Below are 19,727 nucleotides of genomic sequence, written 5' to 3' on the forward strand. Positions count from 1 at the left end.
TGTAGGCCACTTGGACTCGGGCCATGTGCTTTGGGTGCAGTGGGGGCACGACTCTCAGAACTGGAAGGTTCTAGAGTCCTTGTTGGTGGTTTCTTTGTGGACAGGGCAGATGTCCTCTGGTGATCTGGTCTTCAGGGAAGGCAGGCAGTCCTCTAGGGATTTGTAGAGGTTGCTGGCCCTGCAGAAAGACTCGTCTTCTGGTAGCAGGAGTCTTGAAGCTGCAGACAGGCCGGTAGGGCTGGGGCCAAGTCAGTAGTCGCCTTCACTGCTGGCGTGGCTCTTTAGTTCTTCTTTGTCTTTAGGTCCCCAGGAATCTGAAGAGAAAGGTTCAGGGGTGCCCCTAAGTATGAAATTTAGGGTCGATTGCGCCAGGAGGGGTTCACCTCAGCTCTGGGCATCCTAGGGGTGGGTCCCAGCTGGGGTGGACACTCCTCCTGGTGTTTACTATTTTTTTCCTGCCGGACCTGCTGCCAAACGTAGGGCCTGGTCCGGGGAGCAGGCATCTACACTAGCTGGAGTGCCCTGAGGCAGAAGAACGTAAGGCAGGGGCCTTTGAGGCTCACCGTCAAGTGTTGCTGCTTCTGCAGGGGGGAGGTGTGAAGCACCTCCACCCAGCGCGGGCTTTGTCCCCGACCCCTGAGAGCACAAAGGTCCTCACCTCATGAGGGCAGAAACTTGTCAGGTGGTGGCAAGCTGGCCTAGACCGGTCAGCCACACACTAGAGAGATGGGTGCATTTCAGGGGGCATCTCTAAGATGCCCTCTGTGTGCATTTTTCAATAAATCCAACACTGGCATCAGTGGGGGTTTATTGAGCTGAGAACTTTGATGTTGGGTGCTAGGTATGATTCCACACTACATGATGCCTGTCGGCCTAATCTAGGTTCTCCGGCTAACTAGCAGCACCTCATCTCTGGCTGAGATGATTGTAGCAACCGGGTGCATGACAAGGAAGACTCCTCAGGGGAATTGTGGTCGATCAGATCCATTCCCTATCTCTCAGTTACCAAAAGGTCTCATACAGGCAAAGACAAAAGAGGCAGAATAAAATACAATAAGGATTTATTGAAATAACTGCATCTTAGATAAAAAGGAATGTATTGCAATAACTAGGACATAAGACACAATAAAAACGGTGACTAAGAGTAAAACACAAGAATAGTCCTACCATACTGTCACTAGGAATTATATATATATATATGTCTCCTACTGATGCTATATTTGAGCACAGCATCATAAGCCTAATCTGCCCTTCGGGTTTCCACCCTGGGTGTACATCATCCCTCATACCTGGAGGAAGAAGCCTGTACTTTAGAGAGACACCGTCTCCATGTGGAACAGGGGTCCGGCCGTCTAGGCAAGTAGCTGCAGTGAAGTAATCAGCAATTAGCATACAGTTGTGGTCATCGGGCTGAAATCTCCTACACCAGGGAAGAATTATTTAAAAATATATATATAATATATAGGAGGATGGGGCTATGGCCATACCCCCACCTCAAATAAATGGGAACAAATTTGTTCTGCTGTTGGTTATACCCCCACCCCAACTGAAGGGGGTAACAGTCTTTCAGCTCCCCCTCGCCCTGCACACTAAAAGATGTTATCCCAACAGCAAGCAAGAGGACATTTGATTATTTTAGGTTCTGATTTTACATTTGGGCCATGAGAGCTTGGCTAACTCTCAAAATCGTCCCACTTGGAATGGTGAGGGCTGCACTTTTTGGACACTGCCAGCTAGAAAAATCTACAAGACTTAGACACATCTGAAAACTAAACATCTGGTTGAGTCCAGGGTGGTGTGCTTCACATGCACCCTGCACCATTTTCTTACTCACAATGCCCTGCAAACCTCCAACTTTGCTTGAAATAACACATTTCCCCGCCATTTTTGTGATGGAACCTTCCGGAATCTGCAGGAATCCACAAAATTCCTAACACCCAGCACTGTCGCATCTATGCCGATAAAAATTCTGCCCCACTCGTGGCCTAAAAATGTTTTCTCTTGTTTGTTTTTTCCAAACTGCCCTTTTGGACCCGCTTTGGTTCCCCCTCAATTTTAACATGTTTTAGGCTCTTCCCGGTCAGAGGTACTTGGCCCCCCTACACAAGTGAGGTATCATTTTTATCTGGAGACTGAGGGGAACGTTGGGTGGCAGGAAATGTCTTCTGGTGGCGTGGTCCCACACACAAATGTGGGGAAAATGTGATTTTATAAAGCAAATTTTGAGGTTTGCTGAGGATTCTGGGTAAGATAACACTGGAGAATCCATGCAAGTCACACCTCCCTAGACTGCCTCGGGTGTCTAGTTTTCAGACATGTCTGAGTTTGGTCGCTTTCCGATATTACTTGAACTGGGACTGCAAACCAGGCAATTATTGTGCAGAATTGCGTCATGAGGAGGGTTATAACCCCTTCCTGGATCTGCAATTGGGATTCAATCTTATGATCTAGAGGGGTTATATACAGTGTTGTTTATGCAATGGACATTTGTTGGAATTGCTGTACATTAATTTTTAACTTCCTGAATTATATTGAGTAATATATTGGATTTAACAGTACGGAGTCATCTTATTCATCAATTGAAGACTGGAACATATGTACGCATACTATATCTAAATAATTCCTCTAGGAGCATTGTTAAGTGAGACATTTTCGCTACCCAGTTCCTAGGGGAATACTGGGTTGCCCCTAAGTGTGTTCAACCCTTTAGTGATGGCATTTCCAGGGAAAAAAAACCACATGCTTTCTTCTGCAGCACTTCCTCCCCACCCACCCCCTTTTTTTTTTTTAACAACATTTTTGCTGTATTTTGACTAATTTCTTGGTCTCCTGCAGGGGAACTCGCAAACTCTGGGTACCTCTTGAATTCCGAGGATGTTGGGAAAAAAAGGATGCAAATTTGGCGCGAGTAGCTTATGTGGACAAAACGTTATGGGGGGGCCTAAGCGCAAACTACCCCAAATAGCCAAAAATAGGCTAGGCACCTAAGGGGGAAAAGCCTGGCAGCGAAGGAGTTAAAATAGCCCAACCTGATAAAATTTCACTCACCATAGTGAGTTTGCGAGTAGATTGTTTTAGGCCTGTACTGGTTCCATTCACAAGGGACTTAGCTGTGTGCCAGGGGTGTACCAATTGTGGAAGCAATGGTACAGTTTAGGGAAAGAACACAGGTGCTGGGGCCTGGTAGCAAGATCCTAGCACACTCAGTCAAGTTAACATCAGATATCAGGCAAAAAGTGTGCTGGGGGGTGGTCACTATGCAAAAAGGGGCAATTTCCTACACTCACCACGTAAACTTCCAAAGCGATGTTTTCAATAGGATCGAAACATAAGAGGCTAAATGTTGTGTTCAATACACGAGAAAAATACCTCAGCTAAGTTCCAGAAATGATTTATTGTAGGTACACCATCAACACTCTTAACATGTCATCTCCCATCAGCATCATTCTAATTGAAATAACCCCACAACATTATGCTCAGCCTGTCACCGGGGAACCACCTGCCCAATATCAATTAAATGCCTCAAACTAAGACAACTGGAACATCACAATGCATTACGTGCATCGGTGCGTAACGATCCAGAAGAAAATACCACCTTTTAGGTATGTAGTATTACATCGGCAGCGCTTCGACCCAATAGAAAATCATGCCAGGTGGCACCAAAGGGCACGCTTCGCAACTAGTCAACTAGTCATTTTACTAAATAAAAGAAATGCAGAGTTTCTGCTAAAAAAAAAATGTAACCCGTTTAGTTGGATGTGAAAAGGTTGAGCGGGTCTATCCAAATACCGCACAGCGACAGTTGCCCTTGCACCTGCTCTTATAATCAAGCGTACTTCCACCAACTTACTAGAGATATTTTATGTGACTACGTTACATAAAAATAATAATCACATCCAGTTACGATACAACGCACACCATTTCCGTTTATCCTTTGACTCAAATCCTTCTCCTCCACAACTATATTTTTGTCCTATAACAGAGCAATTTCCTGCTTCATCACATTCGCATCTTTGCCCTTGGTGAAGTTTTGATCACACTGCCTTAATTACCATTGTTAGTAATTACATTCAGTACTAATATCTTCAGTTTCCACCACGCCCGTTCCTTCTTCCCCTACTCTCTCTTACCTTCCATTGCCTGTTCTCCAGACCCGTCAGTCGCCATCTTATTTCTCTACCTCTAAGTTTTCCGAAGCTGCTTCAGTCACCACCAGCCACGCCCGAAAGATTTACAACCAATCATGCCTAACATTATGAGAGCCGTCTCACCAATCGCTGGAAATAAAGTAATCTCACACTCGTTTACGGTGCTATGCGGACGTATGCACTCTCACTTTACGCTAAATTGGTTAGACATCAAAAAAGGACTCAGCCGCACCTGCTGCTTTAAATTTTAGAATAATCTGGCGGCCATTTATAATTGTGTCGCAAATACTGATACTATGGCGATTTAGTGCTTCGTTAAATAGAACCAAGTCAAGCAATGGATACTTAAAGACTCAAAGTGACTTTGAAAAGCTTGCCAAACTACACATTACTTACTGAAAGAGTATGTCTGGGTTATGTGCTGCCACGGCTTAGCAATGTCTAGGTGATATGAAATATTGATTTATATAGCGCTTACTACAGTATCAGTTTATAGTTATTTTATCATTTGAATAGGGGCCCGCTGTGGAAAGAATCTCTCCCTGTCGTTCGCTCCCAGCATACCCTAAACACCCCGTACCTTTGACAACATTCTCCGCGTCCTTAGCAACAGCCCCGGCTTTTTTTTCCAGTCCCTTCTTTCCCAAAATCCCCGCCTCTCTAGTCTCGAGTCCACATTGGGCACATACTCTTGTCAGTCATATTCAGCCAAATACTTACTGGAGAAGCAAGTGTTAGTCATGTTGCGGAAGCTCTGCTTTTTATGGTTCCGGTTGAGAAAGTCGCGGGGATTTTTGTAGATGAATGATAACAGACACGAAGGGTAGGTTGAGTTTGTGTAGGTTCCGCTGTTTCTGTCGCATGGCATGGGAGCTTTTGGGAGATCTCAGTGAGGGGTTAGGTTTGTTTGGTTGGTGTACTACTAGCTATGTTACTTGAATTACTGGTTTTTTTTTTTATTACATGTGCGCTGTTCCTTGAGTATTAAAGTTGTGCTTAACCAGCCGTGGAAAGCACCGCACTTCTAAATGTATTTTCAATGTGACTTGTGTTGAGGTTTTAAATTATTTTAGGAGAGAGAGCTGAAGCGAAACCCCATTCACAGCTACTACATTATCAGTTGACATTTGTGTGATACATATTTCCATTCCTTAAGTGTCACTAGGTGTGACATATGAGTGATCCTTTCTAACAAACTGAAGCAAGTCCTTAGAATACTTTTTATGTTCTATATTAAGGGTGACCACCAGGCATGGAGGCAAATTGTGGACAGGACCGTAAAAAACTCAGGACAAAAATTAAAGAACAAATGTCAGTTTTACAGAAACACCGAAGAGAGGCCACACCTCTTTACGTTATCAGAGCATTTATTTACTCTTTTTGACATACTACTATTTATTCTCTGTAGTCTTTTTGTGATTGTCTCCTGGTATGCTACATTCAGGTGTCACATTACGTCCTTGTTCAGTAGTAAATTAATGCCCTTCAGCACTATATTCAAGGTCATCACCCCTACCCAAATGTATCCTATCTTTCTTGTCGAGACGGCAACATTTTGATTATGTTTCTTAACATTTTAAAACATGTGGCAACAATTTTGGAAACATTAAGGTAAGTAAACTTATGCTAGTTTAAACAAGTTGAACAAAAACATCTGGCTCACCGCAATCTCCAATGGACTTTCAACCTAAAAAAATATGATGAGACACAGCAGATGGTGTGGGCAACAGTCTCACGCCTAGTGTCAGGATATGAGGTACCCACAACTTGTCTGTAGTCTCACAGCACTAGAGTGTAGGTCCGGGACTCTACATTTATCTCCGAGCTGGAAGCCTTGACTACCAATCAAAGATAATAAAAGAGGAGGATGAAATCAAGATCAAACGGGAGATCCATGGCAAGTGATTCAAAGGGTTGTTGCCAAGAACGGGATAAAAAAGGAAGAGAAGAACAAGGTGGTACAATTCCTAAAAATCAGACAAGATGGGTTCATCAAGAACATAGGAAGGTAGTGCGTACCTGGGGAGTTGTCACTGCGGACAGGAGGGAAACAGAAGAGGCACTGTCAAGTAGTTGAACAAGCGGCACCAACCCACCCTGGTAAACTCTTTTGGTGCAATGGTCCGCAGGGTGAAGGGTGCGCAGGGGCCAGACCCCTTGCAAGGTTGTGCAAGGCAATTGCCCGCTCTGTCCATGTCTTAAAATGTTTTTGCAATTGAGCAAAAGCCAAACCAGTGATCTGGGTTATTCCTAAGTGTCAGGTACACGTAGAATCTTCAAAATATTTGGGATGTAAATTACACAAACAAAATCTAACATGAAAATGATTTTAAAATGTAATTGGTGTTTCTTTCACATATGGTACTGTTTCCCTCTTTATATACAATTAGACCTCAGATTCAACTGGGATCTAGTTACCCTTTGATACCTAGTGATTAATATCTACCGTTTCCACACTGATTTGCAGGATGGAAATCTTGGCAGAGCGTCGTGGTCCCTCCGAGCCCAGTTTGCTTTTTTGTCTTCTCTTCTGCTTTCTGTAGTGGGCCACATGACACTAGTGAAGATGGTGTGCTACCCCAGAGATAGTATTATTTTGCAAACCTTGTCCTTCATTTTTTTTCTTAAGACACGCCACACATCTCATTTGGTCGCTGGGGTGCAGTCAGGTAGCTCTTTCCACTCTAAAGCTACCCATGACTGCGGGTTGATTAGGCCTTCGGGAATTACAACGCTATTATTTAGCTGCACAGGTCCAAGGGGTGGCTCACTGGCTGTCAGCCTACCCCCAAGCATGAGATGGGGGCTTATCTGTAAAGATCTTTAAGGAGGGCATACAGCACTGCTCATTTTTTCCTACTGACCATTCTACCGAAAACTATCGGGGTTATCATGCCCAGCTTTCTCTTGCCTTACTAGAACCTATAAACTCATTGACGCGAAGAAACCCTGTGCTCCTGCACTACCTTTGCTAGGCCTTCCCACTCGCACAGGGCGGCTGTGCTCAGAACAACTCTGTCAGTGGCATGCTACAGGGGTCTTAAAATTGGGGAATTTGTTTCTAGACGGCGAGCTACTAAATTTTTAACCCCTTGTGGCAGACTACCATCTTCACCAGGGTCAGCTCCTTAATTACAACTACCTTAAAAAACCATTAAATGCCCTATTTCGTTTCTGCCACCTATCACTAACCCTACGTGAGGTGTGCCAGAACCTCTACTCCATAGAGACTGGCGGCAAACTGATAAGATGGGTGTACAGACCTTTCCTGCAACATGGAGGCCATTCCAGGTCTTCTTATCATAATACCTGGGCGATTGATGTGGCCAAACTTCTGTAAGATATGGACTGGACTAATGTACTGGAATTTCCCCACAAAGTGTCCCATGGTTGTCACTTTACGTACATTCATAGAAATTCATTGGGAATTCATTCCGTTGCTTGCATTGGCTTTGTGGTTGTCACTCACATTCCGTTGCTTTAAATTTGCTGACTTTAATGGTTTAGGCTACCCAGCTTGAGTTTGTCCCGTCCCTAGCCCAAACCTTATTTACAGTATCTTTCCGAGTGCTCCCTTTAAACAGGCCTGTAAATCTTGTTCTTATCTCATCATATTTGCTGTGCATTTAAAGAACAAGGTCAGTTGTCAGGCTCTGACTTTAGTGGGAACGTAGTGTTTAGTTTTCTTTCTCTAACTTACAAAGTTAGAGGATTTATGCGACAATCTTGCTGGATACTGGGGGTAGGATTTTTTTTTCTTTTTCTATCACATGACAACATTTAAATAAAGTTTGCACATATTTCAGAATATATCAGAATTAGGAGTACAAATGAAGCACATTTTTGTTAATTCTGATCTGTGCTGGAAACAAATACCTTTATATGATTAAAACAAATCATTATATTAGGTGATGCAATTTCCACACATCGTCTGTGCACTGTATAGTTTTATTTGAAAAACTGTATGTCTGTGCAAATGCAATGGTAATTTCAATCAAAATCGTGTTGTTGCCACACCATACATACTCCACTCTACTCTGCACCAATCAACACCACTGCATCCTACTCTGCACCACTCCAGACCACTGCACTGTGGGACACTACACTCTTCTCCACTCTATGCCACTGCACAATATGCTACTTCACGCTACACCTCTCTACTCTGTACCACTCTACTCTGTGCCAATGCACTTTATGCCTCTCTACAAGACTACCCACTACACTCTGAGCCTCTGCACACTATACCAGTCTAGGCAACACCACTCTACTCCACTTCTACAACACTGTACTCTATGCCGCTTTACTCAATGCCATCATACTCTATGCCACTCCACTCTACACCTCTCCACTCCATGCTACTTCACTCTACTGTGAAACAATCTACTTTACACCACTGCACTCTGCGCCAACGAATTCTATGCCACTGCACTCTAAACTTCTGCACTCTACTTCAATGCACTCTAAACAACTGCACTATACGCCACTACACTGTACTTTGTACCACTGTACTCTATGCCACTGCTCTCTGTGAGACTCTACTCAACTATACACTACTACACTCTACTCTGCAACACTACACTCGCCGCCACTATACGCTACACCACTGTACTCTGTACTACTGCATTCTGCACCTATACAGTCTACCACTCTACTCTGCACTGCCCCACTCTACACTACTTCACTCTGCCACTGCTCTCTATGCCACTCAGATCTACTCTGCACACTGTGCCACTGCACTCTCTGCCTCTCTATTCTCCCCCATGCCACACTATGCCACTGCACTCTACGCCAATGCACTCTAAACAACTGTACTCTGTCACTGCACTATACTCTGCACTACTGTAATCTATGCCACTGCTCTGTCACTCCACTCAGCACCACTGTACTGACACTCTACTCTGCTACATTGCACTCTCTGCCTCTGTACTCTACTCTGTACTACTGCATTCTATGCCAGTACACTCTGCACCACTGCACTCTATGCCACTCTACTCTACATCACTCCTCTGTATGCCACTGTACTCTGTACGCACCACTCTACACTACTCCATTCTGCACCACTCTTCACCACTGCCCTCTATGCCACTCTAGTCTACTCTGTGCCACTGACCCACTCTAATGTATGCCATTCTACTCCACTGCACCCTATACCACTGTACTGCACCCCACGCCACTCCATGCCACTGCAATCTAAACCACTGCACTGTACCCCACTGTACTCTACTCTGCACCACTGTACTCTATGCAATTGCTTCTGTGCCACTCTACACCACTGCACTGACATTCTACTCTGCAACATTGCACTCTCCGCCACTGTCGCTACACCTCTCCACTCTGTACTACTGCATTCTACGCCAAAACACTCTACACCACTGTGCTCTATGCCACTGGACTGTCACTTTACTCTGCATCTCTCCACTCTGCCACTGTACTCTACAGCACTATACTATACTCCTACTCTGCACTGCACCACTCTACGCTATTCTACTCAGCACCACTCTACACCACTGCACTCTATGCGGCTCGAGTCTATACTGCACTCTACACTACTGCACTTTACACCACTACATATGCTGCTACTCTGTTGTACGCCACACTACGCCGCTGCACTCTATGCCACTCTACTCTGCACCGTGCACCACTCTAATCTATGCCACTGAATTCTATGCCACTGCATTCAGTGCCACTTCACTCTGCACCACTATATTCTGCAGTGCCCTATACCAAAGCACTCGACATCAGTCAACTCCACTGCATACCTCCGCACTATATGCCATACTACGCAACTCCACAGTATGCCACTCCTAAACACAACACTCTCTGCCACTTCACTCTACAACACTCTACTCCACTCTTTGCCATGCCACTCTGCGACACTTCGCAGCACTCTCCTCTATGCCACTATGTTTTAGCCATGCTGAACAGCAGCCACTCTGGTGCATAACATGGATAAAACACATTGGCAAAGCCAATAACTCTTGTGTAGACGACACCTATTGGCTTTGCCAATGTTTGTTAGTACTTTGAGGTCCAGAGGCCCCTGAAAGAACTGTGAATGTGTAAGTCCTTATTTTAAACTTGCATTACAGACATAATATAGATGGCTACAAAATGCGCAAATACATTTAGGTTACATTAAAAAAAAAAAAAAAATCCTAAAATACAAATTTCTGTAACATACAGAATATTCCTAGTACATACATTGTTTTTAAAACAGTTCATTAAAACCACACACTCCACAGCTCACCTTGGAACACCCTTACAGTACCTCTCTAAAAGCAAATATCTTTGCCATCAGAAAGCTTCCAGTGAATCCTTTTGATTAAAGTCAATACAGGTTTCCAAGCCCCTTTGCATTTGCAGATTTACCAGTTGAGTACATTTGCATTTCTGTAGGGAAGGAGACACCCTGGCAAGAAGGTCTATTTCTTATCTGTCTGACCCCCCTTCCCCAGAGCACAGGAGACGCCCTGCCTTTCAGTCCAGCTGGGAAAACTGATCTGTTTTCCCGCTCCTGCCTCCCAGCTCTCCTCTCCTCCCCCTCTCCCTACTTAATGGCGGCCGCAGCACGGTAGGAAGAGCAACCCCACTGACCTGGTCAGTGAACTGCTCTGCCTCCGTGCAGCTCCACCAGCAACCGCAGCCAATTTGTGTCTTGAACTCTGACCCCGGTCAGGAGTTCAAGGCCCTCCGCCACCCACAGGCTCCTTCCTGCCTGTGCCTCATCTCTGGTGTCTAGTGGGAGAGCTCTGCTCTTTGAGTAGGCTGCCGCTTTTTGCCTTCTTTTCATTTCTCCATTTTGTCCTTTTTCCCGCTTATTCTTGCTTTCACCCTCCTTCCCCCCCCCCCCCACTTTTTCTGTGCTTCCTTATTACTCCTCCCAGCCCCTGCTGCCCTGTGACCCTACCCCCTTTTTCATGCCGTTTTCCTGCTCCCAGCTGTCCTCTCCTCTCTCCCCCCCACCCCCCCTCCTGCTTAATGGCAGTAGGAAGAGCAACCCTGCTGGCCTGGTTAGTGAACTGCTCTGCCTCCATGCAGCCCGTCTGTGTCTTGAACTCCAGCTCTGGTCCCGAGTTCTAGGCCGTCCTCCACCTGCAGGCTCCTGCCTGCGCCTCATCCCTGATGTCTAATGGGAGAGCTCTGCTCTTAGACTAGGCTGCCGCTTTTTGCCTTCTTTTCTTTTTTCCATTCTGTGCTTTTGCCTCATTTTTCCGATTATTCTTGCTTTTACCCTCGTTTTTTCACTCTTTCCGTGCTTCCTGCTTCCCCCTCCCCGCCGCTGCTGTCCCCGTGGTCCCGCCCCACTTTTTTGTACCATTTTCCCACTCTCCCCTCCCAGCTGTCCTCTCCTCCTGCCCCCCCCGTGGCCAGTGCCAGGGCCCCTGGACCTCCCGTCTGCCACCTCTACACGCCAGCAGCACTCATCGCAGCGAACGCAGGACGCGACAACTGTAAGCAGGCATCACCAATGGAGCCTTCACCTGTTGCCACTGCAGATTCACCAGCCCCCTCAACTCTAATCCACCCCTGAGGACCCACAAAGCAGAACAGCACCTCAGATGCATCCTGATCAACACACGCTCCGTCCACAGGCACGCCATCAAACTCTGGAACCTCATCGACACAACATCCCCGGACGTTGCCTTCCTCACAGAAACATGGCTAAACCCCTCCTTGGCTCCAGACATCGCCCTGCGCCTCTCCACCAACACCAAAGATACCATGACCAACATGGAACGCCTCCACTTCCAGACTGCAGGGCACCCTCATCTACAGGCTGCTTGCCCCCCCGCTCCATGTTCTTTGACACCATCGCCGACCTCACCACCACCCACGCGCTCGCTTCCAATGACCACATCATCCTCAGGGACCTCAACTTCCAGCTAGAACCCCAACAACAGCAACTCCACAACGTTGCTCGAAAACCTCTCCAACCTTGGACTCAAGCAACTTGTCACTTCATCCACCCACTTTGCCGGACAAATACTCGACCCCATCTTCACCGCCAGCAACCACATTTCTGTCAGCCACACCACTGAACCCCAATGGACCGACCACCGCTGTATCCACTTTACCTTCAGCAAACCACCCAACTGACACCTCGCTCACCGACTCTTTTCCCCCCCCCTTCTGCAGGAACTGGAACAAGATCACCAAGGGTCAGCTACTCACCAGGCTCAATAACTCACCAGAGACAACCTCAACACAGACACAGCAGCCCTAGACCTCAAAAACTGGATCTCAGACTGCACCAACACCTTAGCCCCCATCAACAAACCTTCCAACAGACGCACAGCAACGAAAGCCATTTGGTTCACCCCGCCCTCAAGGAATCCAAACAAAACTGTAGACGCCTTGAAAATGTCACACCGACAAGACCCCCACCAACCACGAAGCCTTTGAAAAAACCATAAACACACACCACCAACTCATCGGGACCACCAAGAGGTACACCTTCCAGGAACGCATCAACAACAACGCACACAACAGTATTGAGCTCTTCGTGATGATCAGTGAACTGATCAACCCCAGAGCGAACTCCATGGAATTTCTCCCCCCCTCCCCCCCCCCCCCCCAAGAACTCTGCAACAACCTCTCCACCTACTTCTACCGCAAGATATTAGACATCTACGAGAGCTTCCCGACTCAGGACCACCCCACGCCTACCACCGTCCTACCCACTACCAAAGCTCCTCCAAGCTCCCACCACCTACTCTGTTGGGCCAACATCTCCGATGAAGAAACCCTCAACATCATGAACTCCATCCACTCCGGCTCACCCCCTGACCCTGGCCCCCACCACATCTTCAACGAAGCAGGCAGCACCATCGCACCCAAACTCCGGCACATCATCAACCGCTCATTCAAAACTGGCACCTTCCCAGAACTCTGGAAACACACCGAAATCAAGCTTCTACTGAAGAAACCCATTACAGACCCAGATGACCTCAAGAACTTGCGGCCCATCTCTCTGCTCCTCTTCCCAGCGAAAGTCATAGAAAAAATCTCTCAACAGACAACTCACCAAATACTTCGACAATAGCATCCAGGACCCTTCAGAGTCAGTCTTCTGGAGCAACCACAGAACCGAGACAGCCCTCCTCGCCACCACCAATGACATTTGCATCCTCCTAGACAGGGGTGAGACCGCGGTGCTCATCCTCCTCGACCTGCCCGCCGCCTTCGACATCATCTCCCACCACACTCTCCGGACTCACCTTCTTGATGCTGGCATCTGCGACAGGGCACAAGAATGGGTCACCTCCTTCCTCACTGACTCAAACCCCCCCCCCCACTACTCAGAGGCCTCCAAGATCAACTGTGACGTCCTGCAAGGCTTCTCTCGGAGCCCCACTTTCTTCAACCACTACATGGCCCTACTAGCAACCATCGCCAGACACCACACGCTCAACTTCATCTCATATGCTGACAACACACAGCCAATCATCTCCCTCACCAACGACCCCCACACAGCCAAAGCGAACCTCCACAACGGAATGAAGACAGTCGCTGCCGGGATGAAGGAGAGCTGCCTCAAGTTAAATCCTGACAAAACAGAAGTCCTCGTCATCGGCAACATCCCCTCTGCCTGGGACGACTCAGGGTGGCCCACTGCACACGGAAGCACTCTGGCCCCTACTGACCGCGCCCACAACCTTGGCTTCATCCTGGATTCAGCACTCTCAATGAACCATCAAGTCCGCACAGTCTCCTGCCTGGTTAAACACCATGCAAATGTTCCGGAAGATCTTCAAAGGGATCCCAACCGAATCCAGAAGAACAGTCACCCAGGCCCTCATCAGCAGCTGCCAAGACTACGGGAACCACCACCAAAGTACAGAAAAGACTGCAACCCATCCAGAACACCTCTGCCCGTCCCACCATGAAGCCCCCAGACACAACCACACCTCCGCCCTACTGAGAGACCTGCACTAGCTACCAATGGACAGAATAACATTCAAGGTTCTTACACACGCTTACAAAGCCCTTCACTACGCCGGACCAGAATACCTCAACCGCAGACTCCACTTCTACACGCCCACCAGACATCTCCGCTCCACGACCTCACCTTCACTGCCATCCCTTGCATCCGGAAGACCACAGCCGGAGGAAGATCCTTCTCACACCACGCCGCCAAGACCTGGAACTCCCTTTCCATCCACCTCAGAAGATCTCCCACTCTATCGCAATTCAAAAAAGACCTCAAAACCTGGCTCTTTGACTGATTCCCCACTGATCGACTGTTCGCTTGCTGCCCCCAGCGCCTTGAGACCCTAGCGGGTGACTAGTTGCACTCTACAAATCTGTTTATTGATTGATCTGCCCTAATTATATTTTGTCCTTTAGGTGAAAGGCTAAAATTATGGACAAATGCTGTCCGTTAAGCCTTTCATCACGGACAACTGACAGTAGGGCTAAATTACGGGCAGTCCTTGAAAATCACAGACGAGTGGTCACCCTATCTATATTGCAGTAATGCTTATAATATGAGGACGTCTTAAATACGCATCCACATGCCGCTCTTCCTCTGTATTTGGAGTAGTTTTTCCTTTTCTCATTCTCCACAGAAGGTGTTTCTAGTTCCTCTTTCTTTATCCCGCTCTCTCTCTGTCCCTCATTTCTCCACTCTCTGCAGCTTCTGTCCTTTCTTATTCTCTTTCTTCTCCACTCGTAGCGCCTTATTTGTTTCCTATCGCAAGTATCCTTGTCCTTTATTGTCCAGTTTCTCTGTCTCATAGCATATCATCCCACAGTCTCTTTTTCTCTCACAAATGGTTTGCTCCATTTAATTTCTCCATGGTACCTTTATTTGGACTTGCTTCTCCTGCCTTCAGTGTCTCTTTTTCCCTTTCATCTCCACTGTCATTCTCATTCTCCCCCATCTGTACTCCAGAATCTTAAGTTTAACTGTATAGAGATCAGGGATGCGCACATTGGCGACCAGGGGAACCTGAACTCTATCCCCCAGGCAGCTTTGCAGCAGAAGGGCCACTCAATGGTGGAACTTGTTCCCAGAGGCGCTTAAAAGCAGCCCGATCAAAGAGACTGAAGGAGGCTGGGCCGGGCCACCCCCCTTTGATTGTTTGTTATTCATTTAGCTACCTGCGTGCTTTCTGTGAGCATCCATTTTAAAAGTTATGGGGAAGCGTAACCAAGGAAAAGGGGGTCCCACCAAGGCCTCTCATGTAACCTCTACTATCCCCTCCTACCTGTCTTCAGCTTTGGGGGCTATAAACACAGAGATTGATCTGGTGGAGAACAGAATTGATAAAGCCTAATAGGGTTGTTGGGGGGTGGGGGACGCAAAGTGGTATCTTTACAGAATACAGCATGAAGTCCCTCCTTTTAACTTGTGGAGAATACTGAGGTGGTGAACAATCTCCCTAGCAATCGCAAGGACATAGGGAACTCTTGTGTTACTGGTGTGCATATGAATTGGATTGAGGTAGCCGCTATGAACACTCCTCCTGCCAAAAGGAAGAGGAAGGTCGTACAGGACAATTTCACAAGGGGAAAAAAAGGAGACTGAGCTCTCCCCTGCGGACTACCAGTGAAAAGGAAAAGCATAATCTGAGCTAGCATCTGGGCATGGCGGTTGAGGTACAACTGCAGGGGTTGAGAGGGATCAGGTAGCTGGTGCTTCTTTCCAAGAGTGGTGTGAGGACTTTTTTAATCAATTTGGATGAAAAATTGAAATCATTTTATGCTACTATTTGTGCTCATTTGGAGCAGTTGGAGGAAAAACTAGAGAGCAGTGCTACGCCACCACACCAGACCGAGAGGGAGAATGTACCCACTTCAGTAACTTGTGTTGGAGTTGAGATGGCCCCCACTTATGAGAAAGACAATAGGCCCAATGGGGGGGGGGGAATCAATCCCCACATAAGTGTCTTGCCATGTGAAAATAGAAATGGGAGTAAAATGCTCAACTGGGCTTATTGAGAAATACAACAGACCTAATAGGGATAATCCTCCAAAGGCTCACTTACACCTCCTCCTGGCCTGTACACCATATATCATTGTTCCCAGAAATGTCCCCACTTTAGCCTGACGGAGAGCAAAACATGTACCAGACTTAAAAGCAAAAGTGGTGCAATTTACATATTATCCTTGTGACATGGGTAAAAAAAAAAAAGTAGGGTATGCCCCCCACAATCATAAGTCTGATTGTGTGGTGGTCAATTTTAAATCTGCATCATTAGTAGCAATACTATTAAATCAACTTAGGCACACTCGGGTTGTGGCTAGCGGTGTTCATGGCCCACCCCTTGGGTTGTTCTATCAGCCTTCAGCCCAAATGCATGTTCCTGCTTCTGGAAACAGGGCTAGGAGGGAAGGCTATGCACAGAGATCCTAGGTTGCAACATATAATTGTTTTTCTCCACTTTTTGAGTTAGATAATCTTGATTGACAACACAAAAGGATGAAGTGCTGAAAATTTTCAAACACTCACCCCCGTGTTTCGATACTCCGCCCATCATTTTATTTTTTGTTGTGATGTAATCTTGATTGACATCATGGGGCACGCAGGGAAGCTTGTTAGACCAAGGGTAGAGTAAGCATGTAAGGGTTCAGGAGGTGGTTTGAGTTCTCCCTGTTTGAATATAGTGGGTAAGTCAGGGGGAAGGAAACTGAGGATGCCACAAATGGATCTTAGGATTGTTTCCTGGAACATCGCAGGCCTGCGGCCTAAATTTGACAATCCATACTGGAGGGCATTTGTAAATAATTATGACATTTAATAACCGGAAATGTGGGAGATTGCCCCATTTCAAATGGATGGCGTTCATTCTTATTGCTCTCTGGCGGTCCCATTGATTAGGTAATGCCCGAAAGGTGGTCTTGCTGTTCTGATCTCCATTAGTTGGTTGTGTGTTTTAGTAACTTATTTGTATTCCTCTAGCTGCTTTTACATTCTCCAGGTTTCATTAAAAGGGTTTGGGAAGTTTGTTAGCTCCAATTACTAATATAATATTTTTGATCTTGCAGTGGCAGAAGTGGTAGAAGAGCTGGAGGGGGTGATGGAGAAGTTCTGGCCCAAGAACAAGCAGTGTATCTTAGTGTGGGCAGGGGGTTTTAATTTAGAGCTTTACAAGTTGTGTAACTCAGCAGTATGTGGGCTTATTAGCCCGGAAGGTCATGCGATTGCACACATTCAACACACATTGTATGGGGAAGCCGTAAATAAGTTACTGATTAAATTCTGTTTAACTTTTGTTTCAGATCTTTACTTTAATTCTAGCCTTCTCCACCCCAAAGCTTCCATGGCCATTGGAAGGCCTAGCACTATTGACCATATTATTGTGTCAGCTGAACTATTATCGCTAGTAAAAAGGTTAGAGCTTCTAACAAACTGCATGAGTGACCACAGTGCACTTGCATTGTTACTAGAAATTGAGCATGAGAGAGGTCAAGAAAACTCAGATGGTATGCTGACTGTAGTAGGGAATGTGGGGCTGAAAATGAAATGGGATGAAGTGCTGGGGTGCTCGCTCAGGAGCTGGTACAAGGGGAGGGGGCGGTCATGGACCTCTGCCTTGATCTTTATGCAGATTCACACTCCATTATTAGGAGTTTTTCCTCTATCTGTGCCAACGTTTCAGAATTACCTAAGGTGAAGAAAGGGAATGCAGATATTGATCATTCTGTCTGGTTTGATAAGGAATGTAGGGTGGCTCATCAGCAGTTACGACGTGCCCTCAAGGCGGTGCCAAGGGATAAGCGGCAAGTCAGGAGGGCCAAGATAGTTTATGGGAACACTCTGACTGTAAGTAAAGCAGAGATCCAGAAATCTGCCTGTGAAGATTTGGAACACACCATGTTATCAAGGGACCAGACTTGTTTCTGGAAAATTATCAACCACCCTTTAAGTGCACAGAAGGTCTCTGGGATAGAATGTTGTATTCCGGCGGAATTATGGGTGACACACTACACAAAACTCTTTGGGCAAGGAAACTTGGAGGCTACTTGTGTTGGGGATTCTGCAGAGGGTAGTAGTGTGAACCAGGTTCTGAGGGATGAGCTAGCAAACTCTATACTCTATGGGGAAGTAATGTCTGCAATCCAAAAATCTTCTCCCAATAAAGCAGCCAGCCCTGATGAGGTCCCTATAGATCTTTTTAAGATCAACATTGACCTCTGGGCCCCCTTGGTTACCAGTGTTCTTCGTGCGGCAATACACAGACCTGTGCCATGCTCTTGAGAGGAGGTGGTAATTGTGCTCATCTTTAAGAAGGGGAATAAGATGAATTCTGCCTTTTACATACTGATCTCCCTTTTAGATGTTACACCTAAGATTTTAGGGTGAGGTCTTTTAACCCGTCTAGAAGCTTGGGCAGAGGAACAGAACATTGTTCCAAAGTGCCCATTTCAGGGCAAAAGCCAAATTGAACTATGAAGACAAAGTCTGAATTTATGCTTTTGGTGCTGAAATATGTTGACGCCAAGAGGGGCTCTCTGATCTTAGGGTTTATGGACCTCTCCTGTGCATTTGACAATGTGAGTCGTGTCAAGCTGTAGTCATTGTTAGCCACAATGGGGGTGGACTCTGCCCTTATTGATGTAATGAGGAGGATGTACTCTAACACTACTATTAAGATCATGTATGGTAAGAAGGGAGATTGTATGGACCCAATCGGGAGTGAAGACAAGGCTGTTTTTTGGCCCAGTTACTCTTTTTACTATATATTATTGAGCTAGATGAATATTTTGGTACCAAGGACATCGATCTTCTGAATGTTCAGGTCTGTCGGATACCGTGACTCCTGTACACGGATGATGCACTACTTATGGCCGAAAGGGCAAATGGCCTCCAAAGACTGTTAGAATTCTACAAATTTTATGAGGGAGCTGGATCCCCTCTTCACCTCTAGCAACCACATTTCCTTCAGCCACACCTCCGAACTCCACTGGACTGACCATCACTGTGTCCATTTCACCTATAAGAAAACCACAGAGCAACACCGCATCCAGCTACCTCCCCACCGCCGCTGGGGCAAAATCACCCAAGAACAACTGACCAACACCCTCGTCAACAACCTTCCACCCGACGCAATCGACCCGAGCACAGCCGCCATCAACCTCCATCAATGGATCCTCGACTGCGCCAACACCCTTGCCCCTCTCAAGAAACCCACCACCACCCAAGGAAAGAGAAAACCAGCCTGGTTCACAGACGATCTCACCACCTCCAAAAGCAACTGCCAGAAACTCAAAAAGAAATGGATCCAAGAACGCACACCCGACAACCTCGCCGCCCTCAAAAACGCCAACCGCGAACACCACCAACGGATCCGCACCGCCAAGCGCGCCCACTTCACCGAACGCATCAACAACAACGCCCAGGACTGCAAAGAACTATTCGGCATCGTGAAGGAACTCTCCAATCCGAAAGCCAACTCCTACGACATCCCGCCCTCCCAGAAACTCTGCGACGACCTCTCCACCTTCTTCCACCAGAAAATCACCACCATCCACGACAGCTTCATCACCGGTCCACCGCCAGACCCCACCCCCGACGTCTCCTCCCGCGACTGCCGCCTCACCGCCTGGACCCACGTGGACGAGGCAGTAACCGTA

General features: G+C 46.8%; 2 protein-coding genes across 11 annotated transcripts in view; one reads left to right on the forward strand and one right to left on the reverse strand.

Moving 5' to 3' along the window:
- The window catches only part of PPP1R7 (protein phosphatase 1 regulatory subunit 7), a 150,500-nt gene extending 146,148 nt beyond the window's left edge, over positions 1 to 4,352 (reverse strand). The window contains exon 1 of the mRNA XM_069213646.1: positions 4,131 to 4,352. Coding sequence (XP_069069747.1) covers positions 4,131 to 4,167 — 37 coding nt within the window. The 5' untranslated portion in view covers positions 4,168 to 4,352. The remainder of the gene's footprint in view (positions 1 to 4,130) is intronic.
- Positions 4,353 to 4,826: 474 nt separating this feature from the next.
- Positions 4,827 to 19,727, forward strand: part of PASK (PAS domain containing serine/threonine kinase) — a 1,088,660-nt gene continuing 1,073,759 nt past the window's right edge. For 8 of the 10 annotated variants that reach the window (XM_069213654.1, XM_069213650.1, XM_069213651.1 and 5 more), the window contains exon 1: positions 4,827 to 4,971. In XM_069213654.1, the coding sequence (XP_069069755.1) occupies positions 4,949 to 4,971 (23 nt within the window). In that variant the 5' untranslated portion in view covers positions 4,827 to 4,948. The remainder of the gene's footprint in view (positions 4,972 to 19,727) is intronic. The other 2 variants (XM_069213656.1, XM_069213657.1) reach the window with 2 other exon arrangements.

This window comes from Pleurodeles waltl, chromosome 11 (assembly GCF_031143425.1).
Source record: "Pleurodeles waltl isolate 20211129_DDA chromosome 11, aPleWal1.hap1.20221129, whole genome shotgun sequence".
Taxonomy (NCBI): domain Eukaryota; kingdom Metazoa; phylum Chordata; class Amphibia; order Caudata; family Salamandridae; genus Pleurodeles; species Pleurodeles waltl.